General features: G+C 47.3%; 2 protein-coding genes, 1 non-coding gene and 1 pseudogene across 5 annotated transcripts; 2 read left to right on the top strand and 2 right to left on the bottom strand.

Moving 5' to 3' along the window:
- Window positions 1–2,363: 2,363 nt before the first annotated feature.
- LOC120667553 lies at window positions 2,364–6,204 on the bottom strand. The gene is made up of 3 exons (XM_039947607.1): window positions 6,168–6,204; window positions 3,048–3,337; window positions 2,364–2,661 (listed from the first exon to the last, which is right to left on the bottom strand). The coding sequence occupies exons 1-3, from the start codon at window positions 6,202–6,204 to the stop codon at window positions 2,416–2,418; spliced, it is 573 nt and encodes a 190-aa protein (XP_039803541.1). The 3' UTR covers window positions 2,364–2,415.
- A 3,258-nt stretch (window positions 6,205–9,462) lies between these two features.
- Window positions 9,463–19,098, top strand: LOC120667552 (annotated as a pseudogene).
- Window positions 19,099–19,360: 262 nt separating this feature from the next.
- LOC120668292 lies at window positions 19,361–19,580 on the top strand. Its single transcript, XR_005672385.1, has one exon. It is a non-coding gene; the product is annotated as a small nucleolar RNA U3 (small nucleolar RNA).
- Window positions 19,581–19,639: 59 nt separating this feature from the next.
- Window positions 19,640–22,212, bottom strand: LOC120664331 (auxin-responsive protein IAA16-like). 3 transcript variants are annotated; one of them, XM_039943491.1, is made up of 7 exons: window positions 21,731–22,209; window positions 21,539–21,614; window positions 21,046–21,326; window positions 20,810–20,924; window positions 20,638–20,701; window positions 19,861–20,494; window positions 19,640–19,723 (listed from the first exon to the last, which is right to left on the bottom strand). In XM_039943491.1, exons 1-6 carry the CDS (start codon window positions 21,831–21,833, stop codon window positions 20,453–20,455), a joined length of 681 nt encoding a protein of 226 aa, XP_039799425.1. In that variant the 5' UTR covers window positions 21,834–22,209; the 3' UTR covers window positions 19,640–19,723; window positions 19,861–20,452. The 3 variants fall into 3 exon arrangements, with proteins under 3 accessions (XP_039799425.1, XP_039799424.1, XP_039799426.1); XM_039943490.1 differs by lacking the exon at window positions 19,640–19,723 and adding an exon at window positions 19,777–19,848 and having other exon boundaries at window positions 19,928–20,494; XM_039943492.1 differs by lacking the exon at window positions 19,640–19,723 and having other exon boundaries at window positions 20,116–20,494; window positions 20,585–20,701; window positions 21,731–22,212.
- Between the last annotated feature and the right edge of the window lie 1,310 nt (window positions 22,213–23,522).

Genomic DNA, 23,522 nt, shown 5'->3' with positions numbered 1-23,522 from the left:
CAGTATGGTAACTATGCTGCAGAGACTTCACGATCAGCCCAATATCCACGTTAAGAGGATAAAGCCGCCGCTACATGAAGAGCCAAGCTATAGCCACAAACTTAGGCAATGCCGACGCTGACACGCAGGGTCTCTATGCATGTTGAAGATCAGCCCAGTGCTATCACTGCAAAGGGCATGGCCGGCGCTATCATTGCCTGTGGTCGACATCTTCCTTGGCTGCATCGTGCCATGATCGAGTAGCTGACTCTTGCCGTTCGGCGGTAAGAAGGCGGTCACTCCCTCGGTGATGTAGCCACTGCTCGACAATCTCTGGAGCCGACCTCGACTAGGCACCATGACAGGGGAATCATGATGGCTAGATTGGTGTGGAGAATGAAGGAGTGGTGGTTTTGCAGCTGGTCGCTAGAGTTTTGTGCTGGTAGAGAATTCTTTTGTTCACCAATCCTAAAGCACGCTCCATATGCGGACTGTTGATTTCCTATGGGTACGTATCGATAGGAATAATGTATAGATTTGTTTCAGAGAAATCTAAGGTCACAAATGTATAGATTGGAGAGAGGGGAGGGTAGGGAGAGGGAGAGAGACCGCCGAGCAGTTGGGAGAGAGAGAGGGAGTGAAAAGAAAACCCTAACTGCTGTATTTATATTTGAAGGTACCTATCGGCACGAGTTGGGCTTGGGTCACTACTACAACCACCCCTTGTTAGGAATAATCACGCCATGGTCTGTTCCGGGCGTGCGTGAGTCCGTGTGTGTTACGTGTCGCGTTGTGTTCGTGCGCGTGGGCGCCAGCAGGGAGGCTGCGGCGAGGTCGGGCGCGCCGTGCGGGTGCGACACGTTTTGGAGTCGAGGATCATGTGTGCGTGCGTGTTGCAGTTTGGATCACGGCTGTTTAGGGCTGTTGATCGTGTTGGAGTCTAGGTGCAGTACGTGCACATGTTTGTGCTCAGGCTGCTGTGTGGATAGGGTCGTAGGTAGTTAGAAGTCTGTGGAGTGCATGTGTGCATGGTGCCGGTCAGCACGGAAGAAGCCGCATAGTCCGAGATGAGCGCATGGCTCTCACGGTGTTTGTTGAGCGCGTCGTGCTGATCATGGCGTGAAGGCCGGTGAGTGGAGGTGAGCTCCATGGTGCGTCCCTGGTGATTAAATACACCATGTACTCCTAGTTCAGAAGTCTTGCCGAGTCCGTTTTTTTTTATCAATACAAGCCAAGATACAGGAGCTTGTGCTCCGCGGCATTCGTCGCCGCAAGTCTTGTGTGTTGTCTCCAACTCCGGCGAGCTGATCGCGAGTGTGTGAGTGAGGGCAAGGCCAACACCCCTATCACCGCCGGTTCTAAAAGTGCATCACCAACGGTTTTGGGTACTGTTGGATTTAAGTCGTTGGTGATAGCGGGGCCATCACCGCCGGTTCCAGAACCGTTGGTGATAGGGATATCAACACCGCCGGTTCGTATATGGAACCGTTGGTGATGGGGACATCAACACCGCCGGTTGAAGACACGAACCGGCGGTGAATTATATTAGCTTAACTGAATTATATTAGGTAATCTCATCTCATTACTTAAACATGCATTCAACCTATCAGCTACTACTAAGCTAGCTAGGTTCAATAGCACAATATATGTTTGCAGTCCAAATTCAAACAAAAAAAACTTGAAGCAGAAATTTGTAGAAATCATAATAAAGCAGAAAGCAGAGATTTCTACAAGAACTGATAATCCATTACATATGATACAGTCCGTATAAAATGAGTAGCCTTATGGCGTGAGATAAAGAATTGGTTGCACTTCAGTATGATGGGAGGTTACAATCTATGTTGGCTAAAATAGTTTCATCAATATTGTCGGACAGCTTAGATATATTTAGTGAATTGTGGGACTTAGCCAAATAGACTATTGAGTAGGGCATCAGAGTTATGTTCAGACAGGGTGGTGATAACCAGTGACCCACCCCATCGCAAACGCTTCAGCTTCAGCGTCAGGTTACGAGTTCCAGCAAACATTAATATGTACAACAAGGCACCAAGAAAGACTTAATAAAGATATTACTGGTCCTTGCAGGGGGAAACTTGCTAAAGACTAAAGATGGTCCTTGCAATGGAGAAATTGTCTATGGCATAACATATTTTCCAGAAAAGGTACTTGCAAACAATTTTCTTTCTGTAGCAGGTTTTGTGCTAATGTTCACATGAAATCTATGTTCAATAACAACCCTACTAGCAAGCTTCACAATTCTGGATAATGATAATAAGCCACTAAAGGAGCTATTTACACACTAAAAAGAGGCGAAAAAGGCATAGATGCATACAAAAAGACATGCTAATTGTAGATAAGGTTATATGACACATAAACATAAGATAGCCAGGGCGACTGTGGGATACCTCAGATATTGAAATGCTTCCGCATCGCCACCTATTTGCTCCTCCAGATCTTTAGTGCAAAACTGGGTATGATGACAAAGCAAGACATTCCCATGGCACCCAATACCCCTGTATCAAAGAGTGCAGAACCAATCCTTTCCCTCTGAGATTCCTGCACAGGTAACAGCCCCCCAAGCACCAGAACGCCTACTCCAAACAGCAGGAAGAAAAGGAAAGACACGAGCAACACAACTGCAGCAGGGTCCAGCAGCACCTTCCAAGTTAATGCTCCAAACATCATCTGACAAGGACGCTCAACAGCATCATCAAGCAAATCCGGTCAGTATCTTCCAGTGAACACAATCATAAGGATAGTATATGTATGCTTCAATGTGAAATTGGAAAGATGCAAATGCACTCACATATATACAGTGCGCGAATTGCATTTTCTTTAGAGAAACTAATGCAGCTTAACTGGAATTAAAGCAGCTCCTGCATCCACACCTCATAGAGCTTGTGCATACCACAATTGATTCCAAAACAGAGGGAATTAGAGCCTAGCTAGCCATTTCAGCTTAAAGGGGGCAGTCAATGTCAGCATACAGTTTACTGACTGACTAACAGTGGTAAAACCTGCTCGAATCAAATGCGGAAAGGAACAGCGTTGTCTTTTTTCCACAATACCTTCCGGGAATGGATCTGAACCTCCCTGGCGACGGTGCGGAGCGACAGCCCGAACCCCGCCACGCACATGGCGCGCAGGAGCCGCAGGGTGACGACGAGGACGATCAGCACGGGGAAGACGAGGGCTCCGATCGAGACCTTGAGGAACGCGTAGGTCACCGGGGACTCATCGCCCAGGGCCCGACGCGCGACGGTCCCGGCGGCCACGCCCGCGCAGGCGACCCACGCGCTCGCGAGGTACAGGTACTGCAGAACCTTGGACACGGTGAGGCGCGGGAGGGGAGGGAACCCTAGCTAGGCTCTCGAGGCTCGCAGTGGAGGCGGGGAGCGGCTGTGCTGTGAAGTGGGGGAACTGGGGCGAGTGGAAAGTGGGTTGGAATGGCGATGACCCGACGAACACGGAGGGCCGGCGCCACGAGGGAGGGAGGGCTGTGGGCGGACGCTAGGGGGAGGAGGAAAAAAATACCGGAGAGAGAGAGAGAGGGGAGAATGAAAAAAATAAGTGGAGAACACATCACCGTCGGGTCATATTACAACCCGGCGGTGATGATTACGTATCACCGCCGGTTCGTAATAGGACCCGGCGGTGATGTTGTCGAGAGCATCACCGCCGGGTCGTATTACGAACCGGCGGTGATACGTAAGCATCACCGCTGGGTCCATTTGGAACCGGCGGTGATAGACTATCACCGCCGGTTCGAAACAAACCGGCGGTGATGGGGCGTTGGCAATGATGTATTCTGTAGTAGTGGGTGGACTTGATTATTAACTGAGGCATGCTATTTACAAAAACCGCCTCTGTTAATCTATTTTCTGAGGCGGTTTTCGTAACCGCCTCAGTAAATAAAAAATGACCGCCTTTGTTTATGCTGGTCATTAACAAAGGTGTTTATTTTTTATGCACGCCTCAGAGGCTTTTTTTAAGTGCCTTGCAAAATCCATAATTGTAGTAGTGCGGAGCACGCAACCTAAAACAAAGAAAAGGATGGGCACCAGTACCACAGAGCCACTTGAGGCACCGATGATCTTTGCCCGGCCCCTCGCGTATTTTCACGTCCTTGTGTTGTGGCTCTGGAATCATGATGGCTAGCTTGGTGTGGAGAATGAAGGAGCGGTTGCGGTAGCTAGGCGCTGGGTTTTTGTGCTAGTGGAGAATTCTTTTGCTCACCAATGCTAAACATGCTATGCATGCGGACCGTTGATTTCCTATGGGTACGTACCGATAGGAACGGTATATCGATTCGTTTCAAAGCAATCTATACATTCGCTTGATAGCAAGGTCACAAATATATAGATGGAGGGGGAGGTGCATCGGCCCCCTTTTCCCTCTCCACCCATCCTACTCCACCCACCCACTAGTTATGGTCCAAGTCCAAGTTATCGGTATAGTATGATATCGAAATATTGGTGGCACCATTGCACATGCGGCGAGCGATGCTGGGAGGATAAGAAGCAGGGGCGGATCTAAAACTGGATCACTCGGAGCTCCTGCCTTCTACCTGTGCTAGAAGCATGGAGCATGTCCTAAGTCCCTTTCTATAAATTTGTAGCTATTGAAGCTTGAAAGAAGTAGCTATAAGTAGAAGATGAAGTGAAGAAAAAGCTCATATATATTATTATGTTTTCCCAGATCCGCCAAGAAAGGCTTTTTGATGCTACTTCAGTCGTTACTAGCTATCGTGTTAGGACCTACGTGAGAGCAGCGAGATAAAGATTTTTGTAGAATTCAGTAACCGAATGGAGAATGTGGGGATAAAATAGTGCACACAAAAGCGTGTCCGAAAGTACCGTACTTGGCGAATTGTCTCGACCGTGCTGCGAGGGCGGTGGTAAGCGAACGAACCAATCGCCACTTGTGCTTGTTCAACGCTCGATGCTTGCTGTTCGAGACATGTGCGAGATGGTGAAGGCAGCATGGCCGACGGCTACATATCAATCTACCGTGCGAAATCGTCGGCTCGTACCTGCGGTATAGATTGCCAAACGGGCGGCCTGGCCCGGCCCGGCATGGGTCCGTTTAGACACGGCCCGCTTAGGCACGAAATTATTAATGGGCTGTGCCGTGCCTGCCCATGGGCTGAACTGGCAGCCCAGGCACAGCCCGAAAATAATTTAATCGGGTTGGGCTGGCCGTTCGGCTCGGCATCCCGACGGCCCGAAGATGCTAAATAGGGTTTGATAAAGGGATGGGCTGGTATTTAAACGGGTCTATCGTGTTACCCATCGGGCCGACCGGGCCGCCTATTTTCGGGCCGTGCCTGGACGCGTCCAGCTGGCCGGCAGTGAGGCCCAGAGCCCAATAATAATCGGGTCCGGGCCGTGCTCGGGTTGGGCTAAATTGGGCCGTGCCTCGGGGCCATGGGCATCGGGCCAAACTGCCGACTATACCTGGCGGCACCATCATCGGTACCAAGCAGTACCGCACAGTACTTGCGTCGTGCGATGCTGCGGATGATACGAAGCGGCAGCATGCATCGTCATCTCGAGCCCACCCACCGGTCCAGTCCGCAAGAATTAACGACGCCGGATGCCGAGTCGCGTGAGCGCGACGGCCCTTCCAACCGAGACATCGCCGCCGGCGCATAGTGGAGCCGCAAGCGCAAACATTCGACGTCGACGACCGTGGTCATCATCAGTGCATCACTCGTCGCCGTAAAAGCAGTTGCTCCGGCCGCCAGCCAGCTCACAAACGCTTGACCCGTCGGCTGGCCGCGGCCTGCCGGTCGCCGGCGCCGCCCGGGTCACGAGGCAGCAGCTACCCACGCAGCTTTGGAGCTCCCAGGTTCCCAGCTCCTCCAGTACGTCTCCAGATGGCTGGAGCTTGCCTCCTTTCCTGGTTTCCCCGTCGCTGTGACCGCACGCACGCGGCACGCCCGCCCGCCCGCACCCACTGGCTTAGCTAGAGGCTAGAGCTGGAAGCGGCAACCACAACCACAGCACGCGGGAAGCGGCGGTCGAACTCGGCCCGCAGGGGCTTTTCCGTCCTCCTTTCCGGTGGGCAGAACGGCCGTACGGCGATCCCGGGCGGGCTGTTTCCGCTGGCCATTTACGGCGTTCCGCTGGTCCGCGGTCGCGAAATATGCGGCGTCGACGCGCATTCTACCTGTGGTGAAATATTACCTGGACCACCGTACCTGTCACAGTTTGTAGTGTACATTGCCGTAGCCGTGATCTATATATTCTATATAGATGGCGGGAACATATCTAGTGCAAACCAAGGATCTTGTGCAAACTCGTGCAAACCTACTAAAAAAAGTTTCAAAAATTTCTGAAAAAAATCATGAATGTGCTTCTTAGCTTACCTCATCTATATACAAAATTTTATGGTCAAATTCATCTTACTCTAAAAGTTACAAAAAAGACAAATTTTCTGACGACAATAATGGTTCAAATGCATCTCAAATTTGTCTTTTTTGTAACTTCTAGAGTAAGACGAATTTGACCATGAAATTGTATATATAGATGATGTAATCTGAGAAGCACATTCATGATTTTTTTCAGAATTTTTTGAAACTTTGTTTAGTAGGTTTGCACGGGTTTGCACAAGGTTCTTGGTTTGCACAAGATACGTTGCCATAGATGGCACCCACTAACTATTTCTCTCTTCATGCAAAGTATCCACATCATTCTTCACTAAGTGTCCCACTAACTTTCAACTACCTTATTAATTACAAAAAATGTCCATGTCATCTCTACAATATGCAATACTTTTAATCTTTAATTAACTAAAATAAAGTCATATACATACGCTATTTTTTCATCACATATTCTTCTATAACGTGATCAAATATTCTATTGGTGTTTCTTCTATTAGCTTATCGATTTTTACGAGATTCAATAAATAAAAAATGTCCATATCATCTCTACTATGTGCAATACTTTTAATCTTTAATCTATTAACATAAAGTCATAGACATACTCTATTTTTACAATACTTTTAATCTTTAATGTAAAGTCATATACATACTCTATTTTTTGAGCACCTATTCTTCTATAATGTGATCAAATATTCTATTGATATTTATTCTATTAGTTTATCGATTTCTGCTGGATCCTGATAAAAAATAATATGCAAATAAAATTCATATCATCTATATAACCTATATAGATGACACCTACTAAAGTCATTAATTCTATTTCTCTTAACATGTAAGTTATCCGCATCATATAGGAACCCATTATATCAAATGCCACATCACCGTCCACCGATTTTTTTGTGAATGTTGCCATGCAAGCATCTTAATTTTTCTACTTTCAAATTTCACGTTAAATTTTATTTAAGAAATTCTGCAGCAACGGGCGATGTATCACCTAGTTTCTTGTATTTTTTTACCGGTCTCGGTCTGGGAGGGACCAGCTCGCATGCACGCATGTAGATGTAGTACGGCGCACGGAGCGGAGCTGGTGGGGATAGAAGATGTGGTGGGATCATGGATAGGATTGGATTGGATACGTGACGATTATATTTAATCAAGGCATTTGAATGCAATGGAGCTAGGCCAGCCTCGGTAACATTTTTTTTTTGATGAAACGCCTGGATAAGAAATTCAAACCACATGTACGAGCAAATGGTACAGGCCGTAGTGAGTTAAGAGGAGAAACTCGCGGGCAGGCGTTCGTGCGGTACGGGCCGTGCCCGTGGTACTGTCCGGCCAGCACGGCCCCCAAATCATTCCGTCGGGCCGGCCGGTAGCGATAAGCTAGCACCGTACCGCTCCCCTCGCCGCCACGATTCGAAACCAGAGCGTCGAGCGGGGCGCACGTCCGTACGCGAGCGCCCTGCTGCACGTGACCAGCGGCCGATGATGACGCGCCGAGACGTGTCGCGCGCCATCTCGTCTCCGGCACCCGAGCTGCCGAGCTGGAAGGAGGCGTTGCCTTTTTTTTTTATCCAGGACTTGTTTAGTTGTACTCAAAATTCCAAAATTTTATAAGATTTTTCATTATATCGAATCTTTAAATGTATGTATGAAGTATTAAATATAATTAAATAAAATAATTAATTACACAGTTTAACTATAATTTAAGAGATGAATCTTTTGAGACTAGTTAACTTATAGCAGAATAATAATTACCAAATATAAACAAAAGTGTTACAGTATATTACACCAAAACTTTTCGCATCAACAACAACAAGGCCCCGGTCCCGTGCGACGCGACGGCTTTCATTGGGCCGCGCGGGTCGGGTCGTGTTGCGTTCCTCCCCACACCACACGGTCCAAACATACACAGACACCGACCGGCGGCTGCAGGCTGCAGCTGCAGCTAAGATCCTGGAATCTTTTTTAAATTTGGAGGGAGACACGCAGACAGCAACCACGTCCGTCGGATCTCACAGTTTGAGAGGGAGAGAGGTGTGCCGTGCAGCCAGGCGAGCAGCGAGCGAAGAAGGAATCAAGGAATCTTCTTCGGAGACGTCAGGTGACGGCATGGTCGGTTTTATTCCCCTGGCGGGCGCTGCCACCACGTCCCGGCGGGCGCGGGGCCCCCAGACCGCGCGCCGCTGCCTGCCTACCTCGGGCCGCGGGATTCAAACAGCGACGCCAGAGGAGCTCTGTGTGCAGTGCCGAGGGGTACGACGGTCATTTGTGCCTGTCGCCGTACCACGACCAGCTCCCAGCTCCTGCAGGCCAGCCGCAGGGGTCGACACGTTTCGCCCGCCGATGACGTCGCCGCGCCGGTGCCTGTTCGTACGGCCTCAGAGCAAGGCCGTGTTTACTTCCCGGGCCAATTCCCTCAATGGCATTAAATTTTTTTTTTGTGTTTACAGAAAACTAATCCTGTAAACGCAAAATTTTCTTTTTTTAAAAAAAATCCAAAATCAAAATGCATTCACACCTGCATCACTCACTGTCTCACTGATCAAAGGCACCCCGGCGGGACACGTTCTGGGACGTGCAAGCGTCGATCAATCAGCAAGCCTTTCGCCCGGCCAGCCGCCTCGGAGTCCGTGCGAGAACTCGAGCTCTGCTCGACGGCCGGCCGCTCCGTGGTCGACCAGGCGGCCTGGCCCCTGGCCGGAACACGTCGCGGTGTCCCCTACACCGTGTCAGGCCGTGCGCGGCACAATGAGGAGGCCCGAGGCCCTGTTTAGTTCGCTTCAAAATTCCAAAACTTTACAAGATTCCCCATCACATCGAATGTTTCAACGCATGCATGAAGTATTAAATATAGCTAAATAAAATAACTAATTACATAATTAGATTTTAATTTGCGAGACGAATCTTTTGAGCCTAGTTAACCCATGACGGGACAATAATTATCAAATACAAACGAAAATGTACAGTGTTTTACACCTAAATTTTTACGCAACTAAACAAGGCCCGAGGCCGAGTCCGGGCCAATCATTGTATCGCGCGTGGCTTCGCCGGCCTGCAGGCACGCGGCGCCGGAGGTCACCGGGCTCACTCACTCCATGCCGCCGTCGCGCGCGTGCCCCGGCCGGCCGTGCCGCCCCTGCGCACGCTCGCAGTCGCAGATGGAGCACCTCCCGCGCCTGCGGAGGGGAAAGGAGATTGTACTTGCCAGGACGGCAGGACAGGGCCCGTTCGCATGCCAGGATGCAGGCATGCCGTGGCATTATTGTGCCGCCACGTGCCCGAACCGGCCGGCCGGGGAAGGCTGAGGCCCGAAACAAAGTGCCTCTGGGTTCCCTTCTTGATCATGGTTTATGATGGTCGTTTTGAACTGACAGTGATTGCTTGCGGTACAAGCGATTTTCAAAGATTTGTTTCGCATTTTGAACCCTTAGTTTTTTCAGAAATCATGATTCAGGCTGTGTCGAGTCCTTGACGTCTCGTGTTCAGCGAAGTGACGAATACAATTTTTCAAAACATGCGCCTCGGCCCATGGGCCTTGAGCCCTTGACGACCTGTGTTCAGCGAAATGATGGTTGCTCCCTGCTGATGGCCTCCTCTTTTACCCCATTCATTCATGCACGCTTGTTTTTTATTTTGTTCCCAGTTACATATTTTTTCTTCGAACTTTGATTTTTCGGCCAACGCATATTTGTTTCCTCGTAAAAAACAAATTTGTTTCTTCATATTTCCCTTATCTATACAGAACTTTTTCTCCATCTATTTCGTATATGTAGCTTCTCATGTACGAAAAGGACACATAATACAAATCAGATAATCTATGAGTCAAGCCAGGAGAGCCGGCGAGGGCTTGCCGGAGTGGACAGTGGCCCATACGAGAAGAGAGAGTAATAGGGTCGCTCATGTGCTCGCGCAACTAGCTAAATGCAATCGGCATTCCGCTGTTTGGCGTCTTGTAGCTCCAGTGTGTGTCGAGCAACTTGTTGCTCCAGAATGTACTGAACTCTCTGAGTAATATAAGGCTCTCTTCTCTTCGCAAAAAAAAAAAGATAATCTATGAGTCGAGTTTAGGGATACAATTATACAGTACAAATATGGGAAATGTTTATGTTTCTTTTGAGGGGTATGGGAAATACTTATTTTTTCTTTTGAGGCCCATAGATCATTCTTGGGCTACTATCGTCATAGGCCCAAATGATAAGGCTTCCTTTCCAGTCCATCTTCTTATTTATGCGGCGGCCCGCCAGGATGGGTCCGTCCTTGATAAAAAAAAACGGCCGTTCCGCTCTTCGCATCGTGGCGGTGTTGCATCAAAAAGAGAAAAAAAACTCTGCAGCAAAAGAAAGGGACCCGCACCCGCTAGCGTCGCAGCACCTTTTCAACTAGTACTGATGTTACGGAATTCGGTGCAATCACTGGCAGTCTGAAGAGAGGAAGGTAAATACCAAAAGTCTTCAAAGGTAGCATTCTCCTTTGGCAACATATTAGATGCAATTTAATTTTTTTCCTGTAAACCGTGCAAACTTCAATCTGAATCGTTGGATCAACATTCAAGGGGCACGAGGGATTGAGTAATTTTATAATTAACCGTCTGCCTCTAATAACACTTTTGCAAATTTCTCCTCACACTCCCCCCGTGCGCACCTACTAGATGTTACCTTCTAGATTGAAGTTTGCACGATTTGCACGAAGAGATTGATTTGCACTTGTTACCTTCTCCTTCTCCTTTTGTTTAAAGATGTCCAATGAGGCTGCTATTGGAGGTTGAGTGAGCAGCCACATCACTTTCGATCCACCAACCCACTCAGATGAACCCCCCAAAAAAATGAAAATGAAACTTTAGTCGGCTAGGCCGCTTCTAATATCTTCGGGTTGCAAATTGTCAAACTGCGTGACGACATGCGTTGTTTGGACTTGGTTGTATCCACTACAAACTTAGCACTCTTCCATCCGCACACGAGAAATTATAGGGAAACGGGTAGGCTACGCTAGCATCACTATCGCATATACCCAAGATACTTTTTTTAAACATGAAGAAGAAATAATGTTCTTGTTCAAAGCAGGAATGTAATAACAATTATTTAATTCCAAAACTAATCCGGAGGGTAGAGACAAGTGGTAGGTGCCGACCGCCAACACCGCAACCTTTGCGCCATTGCCGACACGAACGTCCAACTCGCCTCTTGCAAATCTTCTAGTCTCACTTAGACCCTGCAATGATTTGCAAGTGTGAATCATTGATTCAGTATCAAATACCCATGATTCACTAGAAGATAATGCAATATTTATTTCTATAACATTTATATCTGAAGTGGAAGTCTCACTTCCCTTCTTCTTCTTCTTTTCTTCCAAGTACTTCTTGCAGTTCCTAGACCAATGTCCCTTTTCATGGCAGTGGAAGCATTCATCCTCAGAAGTAGGGCCAGATTTGGTTTTAGGTGCTGGCTTTAGCTTAGAGCCCGAGGACTCACCACGGAAACTCTTTTCCTTGGCTTTACCTTTGGGATTAGGAGGCGTCCAACACTTCCTCTTTTTGTTCCCCTTCTGAATCATCATCACATGATTGAGATTCTTCTTAATGCTCTCCTCTGCTGTCTTTAACATCCCATGCAACTCACTCAATGTTTTATCCAAGCCATTCATCTGAAAGTTCATGATAAAAGGCTCATAGCTCGCCGGGAGCGACTGGAGAATAACATCAGTAGCCAAGTCATGGTGAAGTTCAGAACCAAGTCTGTCCAAAGTCTCAATGTAACCAATCATTTTGATCACATGAGGACTGACCGGGCTACCTTCTGCCAGCTTGCACGCAAACAAGGACTTTGAGATATTGAACCTCTCAGTCCTGGCTTGGTTCTGAAACATCCCACGCAGCCCCTCGATCATGGTATGAGCATCCGCATGCTCATACTGCTTCTGCAGATCAGGGGACATGGTGGCGAGCATCAGACAGCTGACATCAAGTGAGTCATTGCAGTACTTCTCATAAGCTCTACGATCAGCAGCAGTTGCATTGTCAGGGAGATCATCAGGATATGGCTGCTCAAGAACATACTCCTTTTTCTCTTGCCTGAGAACAATTCTCAGGTTGCGGTACCAATCAATAAAGTTTGTTCCATTCAACTTTTCTTTCTCAAGAACAGAACGCAAATTGAAAGCGGAATTGTTACTGGCAGACATGATCTACAACATTAAAGTAAAGCAAGATTTCAGCACTAAGTTTATGTAAAAGACTTTCATTAACTGATTTAACAAAAGACAACCTACTATATTAAAGTCATCTTCCCTCTAATGATATATAGTGGTTCAAGATCCATAATCACTAAAATCCTAGTGAGCTTTAGCATCACGGCTAGAAAAGTAGTGATACAGGTAAGCAATAAATTACTAATCACATCTCTATGCGACTCTTGTTTGTTGGGTGGCATCCAATGCCCCGGCCCCAACCCTATGCCTTAAAGCCCAAAACTGTTTTGATAGTTTTGTTGAGTAAACCAATACTATGCTTGTGAATGTCCGACATCCACCCTATACAAAAGTGATAGCTGAGGGTACTCTACTTTGGTAAACCTACCACACAACGATCAAAATTTATAGGTGCAGCTATTGGTAAAAGGCATAAAAAAACTCAATCTTTTCCGAGGGAAGCTATTCTATCATGATTAAAGCATCCACCATATGTAAAAGCATGAAAGAATAGTATGACAGGAAAATAATCATCACAGACATATAATCATATTATATTGTGAATAGTATGGCCTCTTGCATCACAATGGGCTCCATCGCCATGGCTCCAAGGTGACCTCCATTGCCATCCGTCCTGTCTTGTGGTGATCATCATCGCCATCGTGATTGAAGCATCCATGAAAAGATACTAAATTACTACATCTAATAGCTAGTGAAATAATTACATGAGGATTCAAACATCACAAGTCGACACGTAGGTCGTTATACAATAATGGTGCAACCTCAACCCGGTTGTGTTAACTTGCGACACGCAGGCCGCACAAATCATCACATACATCATCATATGACATTGAGGCCATACCATTCACATCACACCCTGCAAAAACAAGTTAGGCGTACGACGTGTTCTACCAAAGTAGCGCTTGGGAAGCCGCTACAGCGAGAAAGCAACGGCGGTCCCTATGAAAATCTCATCAGAGTGATCGCATCACCTCAAATCCGAGCCATTCATAATGCCTCAATTTTCACTAGGTCAATCACATTGACCGTGCAAACTTTGCACTTGAGAAGACTGCATCTACACATGACCTCGATCTGTTGGTTCAATCTGCTGACTATGCACACAGTTAGTCCCGATGGTGATTCCAGCCGGTAGGGACATGTCGTATGCATAAAAGAGAAAGAACACAAACTAATCTTTTGTCACATGCCGCGCAATCAACTCGCTCCAGTTTTAACCCCTAATGACCAATTGATCTAATCAAATAGTGCAAAAGTAATAGATCCAATCTACTACAACAACATATCACCTATATGCAAAAGATCCAGACCAAAAACTACGCAAGATGGCTCTGGTACCACTGTAGGAAAATGGGTAGGCTACGCTAGCATCACTACCGCATATACCCAAGATACTTGCGAGTAGAAGATCATAGATCGTTACCACCAGACGCGCAGCGCAGCGGAAGAAGTCGCGCGTCGATGTAGAGGAAGTAGTCAATCACGTCCCACGAACCGAGCTCCTCGTACCTGATCCCAGCAGCCGATCAGCGCAGCAGTCGCAGCAGCGCCTCCACGGAGTCCACACGTACGGGGATGAAACGCCGGGCGTCGGTGTGCTAGCACCGCACGCACAGCATGGGCGGCGGCCGAGAGAGAGAGGGAGGGGCGGCGGCTAGGAGGTGGCGCGGCTCACCGGGGTCTCGCCCCCCTAACCCCTCCCTCGTATATATAGAGCGTACTAATGGGCTTCTATCCCATAGACCCATTAGTAACCCTAATCCCTCTTGAATCAATATCCTCTTGGGCCTTTAAACCGTATTGTGATGATGGACTCTTTGGCATATCACCAACAAATGCCATTTTGATCACCTGGTGGTCTTCCATAAGTAACTTTTGCCACAGAATGTTACATCAGAATATATTTACATAATACAGCAACGAGATGGTTATGAAATCACGTTTTGAACCGAAACCTACATCTACGTGTAGTATCTTAACATACAACTCAATCCGAGTTCGTTTAATAAAATAATCATTTAGAAATGTTTAAGCTCAGTTGGAAAAACGTACGAGTCAAAAGATTTCGTAAAAGATATATTATTGTGCGTTATTATCATATCCTCATTTCTCATGATGGTACAGCACTCAGAGTCACGGACTCACAGTGGCGCCTTGACATGATGCCTAAAGACAAGGACTACAACAAGCGATGCTAGTCTTAATAGTCGTGGCATCGTTGCAGCTTCCCCAATTTGAATTTCGGTGCCAAAGGGGGGGGGGGGATCAGAGTCTGCTCCAAAAAAAAAGAAAGTACAGAAATAAAAGTGAGCCGTCATTTTCGAGCAATATTTGAAATTAGCAGCCGCACGACTCTACGAGTCATTCTGATATTTCTTCGTTTTCAACAGTGAAAGTCATTAGATATGCAGAAGTCTGTTGAGCATTTTTTTTTGTCTTTTTGCTTGAAAGCCACCAGACAGTCGATCAGGCACCTGACTGGCTGCTAACTGCAAGTTCAGTCGTCTAAGGCTCTGTTTACTTCTCAAAAAATTTCGACAGTATCCGTTACATCGAATCTTCGGACACATGCATAGAACATTAAATGCAGTAACTACACAGTTCAAATGGAAATGACGAGATGAATTTTTAAAACCTAATTAGTCTATAATTGAATATTAATTATTTAATAATAACGAAAATGTTACAGTACCCAAACCCAAAAATTTACACTACTAAGTAGGCACCGCACCAGACAGTCGATCAGGTAGAGCCGTAGGAGAGTAGCCCGGCCGGCTATTTGGTCCACCAGATCCTTTAGGGCTTCTCCTGTGGTCTTTTAAAAGCGAATCTTGAGCTATGCTAGCAGTCCAAAATTCGAACCATCACCACTTGACAGCATTGAATCTTTGTACAGTGCAAAGGATTCGACTCCTAAAAAGAAGTCAATGCAAGGACAATAAAAAAATATAAGTGCATAGTATTTTCAACTGCTACCTGCGTGAGAGGATGAGTTTGGAGATGAAAAAGTGATTTTTTATTCAACATAAGGCTGTGTTTAGTTCATGAATTTTTTTGAGTTTGGATACTATAGCACTTTCATTGTTATTTGATAATTAATATCTAATTATAGATTAATTAGGCTTAAAAAATTCATCTCGTCATTTCCAGTTGAACTGTGTAGTTAGTTATTTTTTTCAATTATATTTAATACTCCATACATGTGTCCGAAGATTCAACGTGACGAATACTGTAGAAATTTTTTTTAGAACTAAACAGGGCCTAACCCACCATATGGGTCGACACCACTGAAGATGGGAAAACCCTCCAGAGCACTGCTACACGTGTCCTCTTGATTCTGCATGAATCGAATCACCGCTGTAGAAGCTCTTATCTACTATGAGGATCCATGCATGATGCATCAGTCTTCAAACAAAGATCTGTGCTATCCACATCAAGCTTGCCCAATTTGTGTCTTTCTTCGAATAGCACCTGTTGGGCTAGTAAAATGAAGCCATTACAGTTTTCTTTCACCCTTGAACTCTTAAAAAAAGTCAGAGAAGAAAAAATCTATAAGTGGCAAACACACACCCACGGATGGATCGGCAGAAGCGACGAGCGGGTCCACAGTGTTCACCTTACTGCCGGTAAACCGGCGGTTACCGCCAAAATTTACCGATACCGCTACTAGGCAGCAACACTTACCGGTAGCGGTAACCGGTGTTTTCCGATTCAAAATTTAAAAATACAAAAGTCAAAAAAACAGTTACCGCTACAGTAAAAACAGTAAAATCTACAGTGCAAACGTTAAAGTGAACCCTGCGGGCCCACCACCTGGCTTTGGGCTGGCCTGATCTCATCCATGCGGGAGGGGCTTGTCAGCCACGTCAGAGTGAGGTGCCAAACTGTCTATCCCTCCCCAAACCAGCTGTCCACCAGGTCAAACCTTTGACCGCAGGAGCAAACGGCATTCGCCTCCCCTGCCGCCACCTGAAAATTCGCAAGAGACCAGCTGCCTTGCTTCGCGGATGAGTCTCCGCTGACTTAAGTCAGCGGGACTCGGGCCACTGATGTGTGGGCTCCACGTGAGCGTGGCCCACACGTCAGCCACAGTGTCCTTGCTTCGCAGTAGAGATTTGTCGAGGACCCGCAAACGGTTCAAGGATAGTTTTTATAATCCCAAACATGAATATACTAGTATTACCGTTATGTCAAATACTTCTTTCAGGAAATATCGCTACCAAAGAAAATGTAGTTTTGTGACGTAACATAGGAGATATTGGATTGATTATTAAAGATGTTTTTTTTATTTTTATAATACTACACCGTGCTTTATTATATACGAAACTTAAATCAGAAATACGTGCTCATTTTCACGTGGAAGCTCATCGACGACTCTGTGACTCGTACACCGTCACGGAAATTTTTACTAGCTGTGATTGTACAGTATGTTGTCCAATTACCCAAGTGAGCATTTGACATGTCGGCCGCAAATCGGGAGTATGGAGAAAGATGCTGGCGGCGACTCGCAGCCAGGGCCGGTCTTGAGATTTTCGGGGCCCGGGGCGAACTTAAAATTCGGAGGCCCTTACACTAAGATTGACCATATTATTATCTATATGTATAATAAAATATTTATTAGTAAACACTAAAGATGCATATTGTTATCGTTTATGTTAATTTTTGGCAATATCGTGATCATTTGTATTAATATTAGCGGTCATCTGGATTTTTTAAGTGCTTCTATTATTTTAATCTTGTTGGACACTGATCAAGTGGACCAAGGCGTTCTCGATCGACGATGCTGTAAGTATTCACTCTGTTCATCTGTTGCCAGCCAGCAATTCTAATTGGTGCCCACTGTCATATGCAAAATCCTGCCGAAACTGAGGGCCGAGGTATTTCTGAAACTATCCAGGTGGGCGAAGATGTTGTCGCTGAACTGCAGACGGCCATGGAGAAGCAAGGCGTCGACATGCATGTGGCTGCATTGGTTAGTGCTTAGTTTCTTATCTGATCATTTTTGGCTCAATTCTGATACAATCAAACAGTCTTTTCCAATGGTACAATCACACATTGACATAAAGTTTTTCATGGTTCAGATCAACGATACCGTTGGGACACTGGCTGCCGGTAGATACAACGATTTGGATGTCGTCATCGGTGTCATACTAGGTACCGGCTCGAATGCCGCATATGTTGAAGAGGCAAGTGCCATACCCAAGTTTGAGTTGCCTAAATCAGGAAACATGGTCAGGCTGAATCCTCACTTCAAGCAACCTGTCCACATAATAATAATAACAACATAATTATATCTCTTTATTTACAAACCTCTCAACATGCTTTCTTCTGCATTTTAGGTGATCAATACGGAATGGGGTAACTTCTCCTCATCCTGCCTCCCAATCACAGAATATGATCAGGCATTAGATGAGGAGAGCTTAAACCCAGGAGAGCAGGTAGCTAGATTTGTCTACGAATTGCCCAATGATACCATTCACGTTAACCAACAAAAAAGACCTTTGCTTATACCGTGACTGTTTTTCAGATCTTCGAGAAGTTGATTTCAGGAATGTACCTTGGCGAAATCGTCAGGAGGGTGCTTCTTAAAATCGCCTCACAGTCTGCACTCTTCGGCAAAGTCAACCAAACTAAGCTCAAAACCCGATTCATTCTGAGGTATGATTATCGATGAGCCAGGAATTACTTAATATTTCTGTAATGGCTTCATGAAACACACATGCAGATGCAGGAGGCAACTAATTCACTCAACATATGCTGACCAAATTTGCAGGACTCCTGATATCTCCGCGATGCACCACGATGGCGGAGCTAGAAATGAACTGTAGAGGGGGCTATTTTCAGCATTCGCAAGGACACAATGGCGGAGCTAGAAATGAACCAATCGAAACTCAGTTTTTCAGCGTTTGCAGGGACGCAGTGTTGTCTACAACTTCTGTCAGACTAGGTGAGTTGTACATGAAATGGGCCTTCAAGACTTTAATTTTGCATATGCCTATGTGATTTCATTTGAAGAGGGGCACGCATGTAGCTCCGCCAGTGGATGACACGCCTGATCTGAGAATCGTGGCCGAGAAACTGGCAGACAACCTCAAGATCAAGGACACGTCCTTGGAGACGAGGAGGATGGTCGTGGAGATCTGCGACATGTCACCACCAGGTCTGCACGGCTGGCCGCGGCAGGGATCGTCGGGATCCTCAGGAAGATCGGGAGGACCGTCCCCGGCGACGAGCGGCGGTCGGTCGTCGCCATCGACGGCGGCTTGTTTGAGCACTACGCCGAGTTCAGGCAGTGCCTGGAGCGCACGATGGTGGAGCTGCTGGGGGAGGAGGCGTCCAGGTCGGTGGCCCTGAAGCTCTCACCAAGGACGGGTCCGGCCTCGGAGCCGCCCTGATCGCGGCTGCCCACTCCCAGCACTGAACGGCTGCGCCACTGTCCTCCTCTGACACTCTTGATGTATTTGTAGCGAATTCGTATGTTTTCGAGCAAAGCTTGTTTAGAATCTGCCAAACGAATGTTCAAACGGAATGCAGAAGTCTTCTTTTTTTTTTTTTGAGAAATGCCTAAGTCTTCCTGTGCCGCTGTGCGTGTTGTTCAGGTCTGGTTCCGTGTTTCAGAAATCTTGGGCCTTCCGAGGAAGTGAAGGGCCACGGCCCAGAACAGGAATTCGTCAATTCAATGACCTGAGTGGGAGCCCGTAGCCCCGGCGCCTTTCCAAGGATAGTACCACCTTGGAAGTGCAGGGCACTCGTAGCCAGGTTATAAGGCAGAGTCTCGCCAGAAACTGCACGACCTTACTTGAACAGGATCTGTTCTATAGGCTCGTACCGCTTCATCCTTGACTGATAAGGAGGCAAGCACTCAAGCTTGGTTGATGACGCATGACCTTGTGGGCCAGAGCGTGATTAACGACTACGGATTGGGCTTTGATGCCCTCCCCGGAGCTGTAGAGGATCGTTCTTGGCCGGCTTGCCTGGTTGAGGTGGCCCACAGGTTGTCTGACAAGCTCTTTTTGTTTTTTTTGGTTTCTTTCCCCTTGTCTGACAAGCTCTTTTTGTTTTTTTTTGGTTTCTTTCCCCTCCACTGCCCAAACTGAACGGACGGGAGAGCCTGCACCTTCACCCGACGAAAGTTACAGCCTGCATCTTCACCTGGTTGAGGTGGCCCACAGGGGTGTCTGACAAGCTCTTTTTGTTTTTTTTTTGTTTCTTTCCCCTCCACTGCCCAAACTGAACGGACGGGAGAGCCTGCACCTTCACCCGACGAAAGTTACAGCCTGCATCTTCACCTGACGAAAGTTACGAGAAATTATTCCAACTAATTATACTTGTTTAAATTTCTGTCTGGAGCTTAACCTGACAAAGTTGAATGACCGTGAATGGAAAAAGAGTCGTTGTTTACGTTTTCAAAAGGAATCTTACTGCAAGCACCAAAAAATGTTAGAACATTAGAACATTGTTTACGTTTTCAGAATACTAAAACATGTCATGCGCCACGCAAAGTGCTTCACGAGATTAGCACTCAACAGAAGACAAGCAAGCAATATCACTGCGCGTGCATGCATGGGTATTGGAGAGCTCAGAGCTCGTGTGTGAAGCACCCAAGACACCTTACATTAAAAATTTCAGACAACATGATCAGACAGACCTCCCTTGATAGCACAGCCAAACTTCCATTCAAAATAAGTTTTGACACAGATCCTAGCATTGCATGATTCTAACATCACCGATCAACTCTTGGTTCTTGCTTCTCTAGCATGATAGGCAAAATACTAAGAGTATGATAGAAGAAACTACTTGAAGATTTACACAAATGGCTTGCAGAAAAGACGCAGCATGTTCAGACTTCAGAGTTCAGACTCCAAGTCCAGAGCCACCGGTTCAGCACTCAGCTGCTTCTCTCTTCCTGCTATCTGTTGTTAGCTGCAATGCAAAAACATGCGAGCAACAGTCAGATCAACATCTGAAAACATTTTCAGTCTATTCAATTTTTTTACGGGATTCAGGCTATACAATTCACTAGCAGTCTAGCACAAATCGGATTCAGCGCGGCAGGTGTGACTGACCGAAGACGGGCTCAGATCGGAGCTCCTCAGCACGCGCAGACGCCTCGCCGTGCTGATGAACATCCTGAAAGCAAAGCCGTTGGTCAGTAGAGATTCAGAACAGACACTTCCACAGCGGCGACGGCCGACGGGGCAGAAAATTGTGTGATGAGGACGAGAAGATTGAACTCACTCCCATGGCACGTCTCCGACTAGCATCTGGTCGCCCTCCTCGTCCTCGTAGACCAGCGTGTACTCGCCGTTCAAGACCCCGGTGATCACCTCCTGCTCCCCTCCTGATGTTTGAGCTGGCAGAGCAATCAGAGATCGTAAGTTCAGAGGTTTCTCTTCTTGCATAGACAGACACCAGAATCAGAGAGACAGATGTCACACATATTCGCACGATTTCCAGAACCGGACTACACATACCGGCGAGGAGGCCGCGGAAGAGGTGGTCGACGGCGGCGGAGAGGGTGTCGTAGCCAGCGTGGGCCCTGAGGTCGACCTTCCGGCCGATGGGGACGCCGTCCATGTTGATCTTGACGAACAGCCCCTTCTTGCCGGCCTGAACGGCCTTGCCGGCGCCTGTGGGATCACTGGCCCTCTGGCCTGATGGCTCGTGGGACGGCAGCTTGGAGGACGACGAGGCGAGATTCCGCCGGAATGCGCGCACCGGCGGCCATCCGACGACCGGAGCAGCTGCCGCCGGCCTGCAGAATTCAGGTGATTTAGATGATAACGCACCATAAAAACAGAAGAACCGGGGGGGGGGGGGGGGGGTGAGGCATACAACAAGAATCGTATCTAGTTGTGAAGGTGATAATTCTACTCTAAGCTTCGGCCTTCAGGCACAAATGCTTGAAGAAACGAGCAACCGAAAAGCAGAGCAAGCAGGTGAGGGGAAAGATTCGTCAGCGTATACCTCGCCTTGAAGCCATTGCTTCCCTTTGCTCGAGCAGCAGCGGCGGCAGTAGAGCCAGCGCTCCCCTTCTCCAAAGCTGAAACCGACACAGAGCACACCGATCGTTGAAACCATGGGAGACTCGCTCAATCCAGACGTAGCAAAGAACCACAGAATGATACGAGCAAGAAGGAAAAGGGCAGGACACCGGACCTGCAGCCTGGGTTGGCGACCTGGAGAAGTAGGCCGGGAGGCCGAGGCTGAGCTCCAGGCCCCTCCCCTCCTCCTCGTCGCCGAAGCGGCCATTCCAAGCCATCTCTCCCCTCGCCTTCGGCCTTGCCCTTCCTGTCTCCTCCTATCTACCCTGTGCACGCTGCTGTGCTCCAACAGCCAAGTCGCAGCAGCAGCAGCAGCTCTGAAACGCTGAGACGGAGCACGAAGCTGTAGACTTGTAGAGCGCACACACTGGCCCTGGGAGGCAGAGCAAGCTGGCATATATAGGTGGGATAGGATGGACGGGCCGGTGGGTGACAGGATCACAGGAACGGGGGGAGAGGGCTGCCGCTGCAAGGAGGAGAGAGAGCACAGAGCATGCAGCAGTAGAGGCGTAGAGCAGCAGCTGGACGCTGCGCCCGAGGAGCAGCCAGCACTGCAGGAAGCTGCAGTGCAGAGACCGGAAAGGCCAAGGAGGGGGGGGGGGGGGGGGGGGGGGGCGAGAGGAAAGCTTTGCGAGATGGGACAAGGTTTTGAGAGAGAGCAAGCGAGCAGTAAAAAGGGCACGAGATTTTGTGATTCGCAGCAGCACCATGCAGGTGCTGCGAAAGTGGACTACCTTTCAGGTTTCAACTCTCTCTCTCCCTCCCTGAATTTTTCTTGTTCATTGCAGTCTGCAGGAAAGCATCAGGGAGGATAGTGGCAAGCAGTGACTCCCGGGGTGGCGGGGGTGACGGGTAGAGAGGCCAGGAAAGGCAAGAGAAACGGGAGCAGGAACCCAAGTTTCCCAGTCCCAGTCCCATTCCCACTCTGCTCGATCAAGACCACAAGTCCACAAGTCTTGCGCGTGATTATCTAAAAACAAAGTCTTGTGCTTTGTCATGCGCTGCAAAACCTAATTTGTAAAATGCCAATCATTTGGTTCCGGGATATTTACCAACATTTTCAAGAAATTCTGGGAATGTTTGGAATTATGTCCGGTTTGGAGCACGTATTATTTTCCCTATTCCTATGAAATTTTTTGACTGATTTATAGATTCTTTCCAGTTTCAAACACGATACGATGTTTCGAACTCGAGACGCCCTTGACAGTTCGCCTAACGTATAAATGCATAGCCTGAAGTGTGAATAGAACATCCCGTAGCTTACTCTTTGGTGGTATATTAGGAAATTTGAAATTTCCACTTTGAATTGATCACACAAATACATGTTTATATTGTGACAGAGAGAGTAGCAAAATTCCTGCCTTATTATAAATTTCTACAATACAACAATACAACAAAGGAGGATGAATATCTAGAATGGAACAAGAATGTGAAATAAATTCGTATGGAACAATTTTCCACCCACTATATTTTGTGTTTTGAATTCCTACGCAGATAATTACTTGATCATTGAAGTCTACGAAAAGACGTCCATATATTAGCAGCGGCACATATAATGGTCGATGAGCTGCAAATCTGAGCAATAAGCATGTAGGATTCTTTTCTTGTTTTGTTTTTGCAGCAAAGATAATGGGTGGAGAGTCACTTTAGCACATGATGAAGGCAAGAGAATTCGACATTTGAGAGGGAACATGTGGGGTTGAGAAGGGAGAAAGCATGGATGAGATAAGAAGATAAGCTCAGCACCAACACATGCTTTTAGGCGTACCACTTGTTTAATCCCTCTGCAACCTTAGGGAAAACATGGCTGTTTGTGTAGTTGGCGAACTGAATTTAATAAGAGCAGGAGGAAATCTGTAGGCTAAAAATGAGATCAAAAGGTGCAGCGTGATATCATGGAAGAAATC

This window comes from Panicum virgatum, chromosome 3N (assembly GCF_016808335.1).
Source record: "Panicum virgatum strain AP13 chromosome 3N, P.virgatum_v5, whole genome shotgun sequence".
Classification (NCBI taxonomy): domain Eukaryota; kingdom Viridiplantae; phylum Streptophyta; class Magnoliopsida; order Poales; family Poaceae; genus Panicum; species Panicum virgatum.
This window is presented reverse-complemented; position numbering and strand designations above follow the sequence as displayed.